The sequence below is a fragment of the Echinops telfairi genome, unplaced genomic scaffold, assembly GCF_000313985.2.
Source record: "Echinops telfairi isolate 266 unplaced genomic scaffold, ASM31398v2 ScPeMD7_7421;HRSCAF=8459, whole genome shotgun sequence".
In the NCBI taxonomy this organism is placed as follows: Eukaryota; Metazoa; Chordata; class Mammalia; order Afrosoricida; family Tenrecidae; genus Echinops; species Echinops telfairi.
The window spans coordinates 10,296,385-10,300,456 of record NW_022111321.1 but is presented as its reverse complement, the minus strand read 5'-3'; the positions used below and the strand labels follow the sequence as shown (position 1 = coordinate 10,300,456).

General features: G+C 44.7%; 1 protein-coding gene across 1 annotated transcript in view; it reads right to left on the bottom strand.

The window, feature by feature from the left end:
* Positions 1–4,072, bottom strand: part of ARHGAP42 (Rho GTPase activating protein 42) — a 248,484-nt gene that overhangs the window by 83,579 nt on the left and 160,833 nt on the right. Inside the window, exon 5 of the mRNA XM_030887682.2 lies at positions 945–1,069. Coding sequence (XP_030743542.1) covers positions 945–1,069 — 125 coding nt within the window. The remainder of the gene's footprint in view (positions 1–944; positions 1,070–4,072) is intronic.

The following is a 4,072-nucleotide window of genomic DNA, read 5'->3' as shown; positions in this document are numbered from 1 at the left end:
ATACAGTTCCTCATGTGGTGGTGACCCCCTACCATATAATTATTCTCGTTGCTACTTCATAACTGTAATTTTGCTACTGTTATAAATTGGGCGACCCCTGTGAAAAGGTTGTTCGACCCCCAAAGGGGTCACGACCCACAGGTTGAGAACTACTGAACTAGCGGGTAGTGACTTTGGGCTGGTTGATTCCACCCCTAGAGCTCTGTAGTGGAATGGCATTCATCTGCAGTAAAGGGACGATTCCTGATTTCACTACAGTTCTGACACAACCAATGGGAAGAATGGCTATTTTAGACAAAGGGAGGGAAAGAACAGCTTAGAAGGATCTGTGTTAATAAAACAGCCACCGTTTCAAAAAAGAAACTAATGTAAAAGAAGCAAACGCTTAAACGTTTCTCCTAATGTCTTACATGTCACAGGTACTTCTGTTTCAAGTTAAAATCATATAAAAGCACTCACATGACTAATACGTTTCTGCCATTTAAAACACACCTAATATCAAAAGTAATCTTGCTGAAACGTTTGCCTCATCCTATCCCTAGAGGCACAGTGCTTACATATTGGGCTGCCAGCTTCAAGGTCAGCAGTTCAAAACGACCAGTTGCTCTGCGGGAGGACGGCGAGGCTTTCAGCTCCCGTAGAGAGCTGCCCTCTCGGAAGCTCAGAGGAGCAGTTCTACCCAGTCCCACAGGTCGCTCGGAGTAGGGACAGACTCAGGAGCACAGTTTTTGTTGTTGGTTTTGTTCCCATAGATGCAGGAAATACTAATCCTTCTTTTGAAACTGTTCGCATTAACTTTGACAATGTATGTCAAGCGCTTAGCACAGTGACTGTCAGTAGTAAGTGCTCAATTAAGTTAGCTATTGTTATTCCCATTATTTCATTAAAGCGTAACCTAGTCTGGATATTTGACTTCACATGACTTTAATGCTGAATAACCTTGCCACGTGTCAGTTGAAAAGCTTACCTCCTGCAAATGCGACTCCTTTTTCTTTGCAGATAAATTTAAATGCTTGTCAAGAATAGAATAGTATTTTTCACTCTCCTTGTCAAATTTCTTCTTTCCATCCTAGAAAGCAAGTTAACAACAATAGCAAAACATGTTCAAATCAAATCCAGCACCAAGAAAAGCTGGATTTTCACCATTCCCACAAAAATTTCTTTAAAATTACAGAATAAGACTGAGCGAGTTTCAACTCTGTGCAAAGCCTGATAGAGTAGGCAGGAGGATTTCAGATAAGTCATTTGAATATGCATTCTGCGCTCCAAGAAGCTTTGCATCTTTGTGTGGGGGTAGGGGGTGGGGGTGGGGGGGCTGACAGACATTTGTGCAGCACCACTGTCATACTCCTTGGAAGCACAGGTGATTGAGCGAGGGAAACCACCAGGCCGGGATAGCAGAATCCCTGGGAGAGCTTTGGAAAGCTGTGTGAGGGGATCCCCAGCAGCAGATTTGGATCTAGCAAGTCTGGGAGGAGACCAAGGGAAAGGCTCTTCCAAAGGCATTTTAAAATGATAAATGAATTTTTAAAAATAGGGGGGAAAAAAGGCATTTTAGTGAATCAGATGAGCTAACATATACCCAGTGCAGAAAACCACCCACATATATACTCTGTCGGAGAATCATGATCCCCAAGTTAGTAAAGCCTGTGATATGTCAAACAACTTGTTCTCAAAAGAGAAGGAAACAGATTTTGAAATTCTGGTAGCATCACATAATGAATACAATCCAAAGTAAAAATTAAATAAATAAAAAGAATTGTCCATATCTGTATCAGACACTCTGAGCATAATCTATTAAGTGACCTTTGCTTGTGACTTAAATGGTGGGTTTGTTGAGGGGTGGGGTCCCGGTAAACAGGATGGATTTGCGGGGCAGGGAGAAAAGCTGGAAGTTGTCAGGGCCTTCAATTTACTTGAACCCACAATCACTGCATATAGCAACATCAGGTAGCATATTGCATTGGGCAAATCGGCTACAGAAGATCGCTTGAAAGTGCTCAAGAGCAAAGATGTCACTGCAGATTACGGTGTACTATGGCTCAAGCCGTAGGATGTCCATTCACCGTCAATGCATGCAAGAGTGGGACTGAGAATAAGGAAAACCACAGAGGAATTGATGATTTGAATTATCGTGTTGGTGATGAATACTGACGTACCAGGGGCTGCAAGAGGAACAGACACTCTGTCTTGAGAAAGTGCAGTTCGGATGCTCCTTAGACATGAGGATGAAGAGGTGGTCTCAAGGTGCGTTATCTTTAGACGTGTCATCAGGAGAGACCAATCCCTGAAAAAGGCTATCGTGCCTGGTAAAGTAGGGGGTCACCAAAAGGAGGACGGGCCCCAAAGAGATGAACTGACACAGTGGCTCCAGCAATGGGCTCCGCCGTCCGACCTAACAACCCTGTGCGGATGGCGCAGGGTGGGGCAGCGGGCCCTTCTGTTGAGCGTGCAGTCGCTATAAATCGGAACCAACTTGAAAGTACCTAACAACAATTCAAATTCCTTATTTTTTCGATCTCTCTTTTCCTCTGGCATAAATGCTCATTTTCTCCCAATTTCTACATACATCAGAAGTCAAGGACAACCTATATTTAAATTGTATCTGTTGGTATCGTTCAGACCAAGCCGACTTCAGTCACAGCCCCTGCCATCAACGCTCTCCTTTGGAATGAATGCTCATGTAGCTTTATAGGTGAGTCGCATAAGGTTTTAACGCTCAATATTGTAGCATAGGAATTTATGGACATACCCATCCTCCTTACAATTCCATATTGAATGCATCCTCAATAAATATTAATGAACACATGAAATCCTTCCTCTTATCACACTGGCCACTGGCACCACAACTCTCCAAGAGATTTTATTTGTTCCACACACTAATACCCATAGCACAAGGGGTTCTGCACAAATGGCCTTAGCTTAAACCCGGTGGTGCAAGAATATTTGTAGACAGCCAGTTGCAACACAGCAGAGTACATAAAACGGGTTCCCTTTCATCTTAGAGCAGGGGCTGGAAACTCCTCACTGCCCAGAACAGGAAGAAACAGGCTCAAGGAGACGAGAACACAGCCTGTCTTCAGCAGGTGTTGGATGGCATCTTGGGTATGTGAACTCAAAGCCCGTACATCAGCATTTGGGCAACACAAAAATCATTCCCCACAGCATTTCCTAGACCCCCATTCAGACCTTGGCCCTCTACAGGGAAAAAGAATAAATATACATACATTTTGTTGTCCATGTCAGTGGAACCTTTGTGTGTGTGTGTGAGTGAGAGTGAGAGCGACAGCGAGCGAGCGAGCGAGAGAGAGAGAGAGAGAGAGAGAGAGAGAGAGAGAATATGAATAAATATTCAAACCCTGTCCCTTCAAAGGAAAAAAAAATATGTACATGTTATATATACATATACATAAATATGTATACTTTTTTCCTGTTCCTTGTTACAAAGCTTCCACGGCTACGGACAACAAAACATTGAATTTGAGCATACAATTAAGAAGCTTAGTGGAAAGATGGGGACACACGACGGACAGTTATGTAGGGAGCCATATTGCAAAACAGGGGTCGGCAAACTTTTGAGATGGAAAAGCCAATCCTGTCCCTCACAACCATTTAAATATTATTTGAGACTTCAACCCGGTGCTCAAAGATGTGAATGCGACGTACCGGCACGAAGCAGGGAACCAATAGAGAGGTCTGAGGGGCTGGTCCCAATCCTGACTGTGGGGACAACCTCCCTCCCCCCACCCCCAGAAGAGTTCACTTCAGAGGACAGCACTGAAGCTACAGCTCAAGGAGAGGGACAAGTCAGATCAGAGCACACGGGAGCAAATGAAGGGGGGAGGGAGAGAAAGTGGAGCACATCTTGGCCCACCAAGTCCTGGGGATGATATTCCTGCTCAGAGCAGCCAATGCACAGAGAGGACCATATGGCCAGCCCCACCATGAGACACAACATCCCTCACAGACCCATAGCGCCATGGGAGACAAGTACAGGGCGGGGACTGTGCCTGATCTGACCCCACCACACTGAGGTGAAACACTAAGGGCATGCAACAGAACAGCAAGGGGA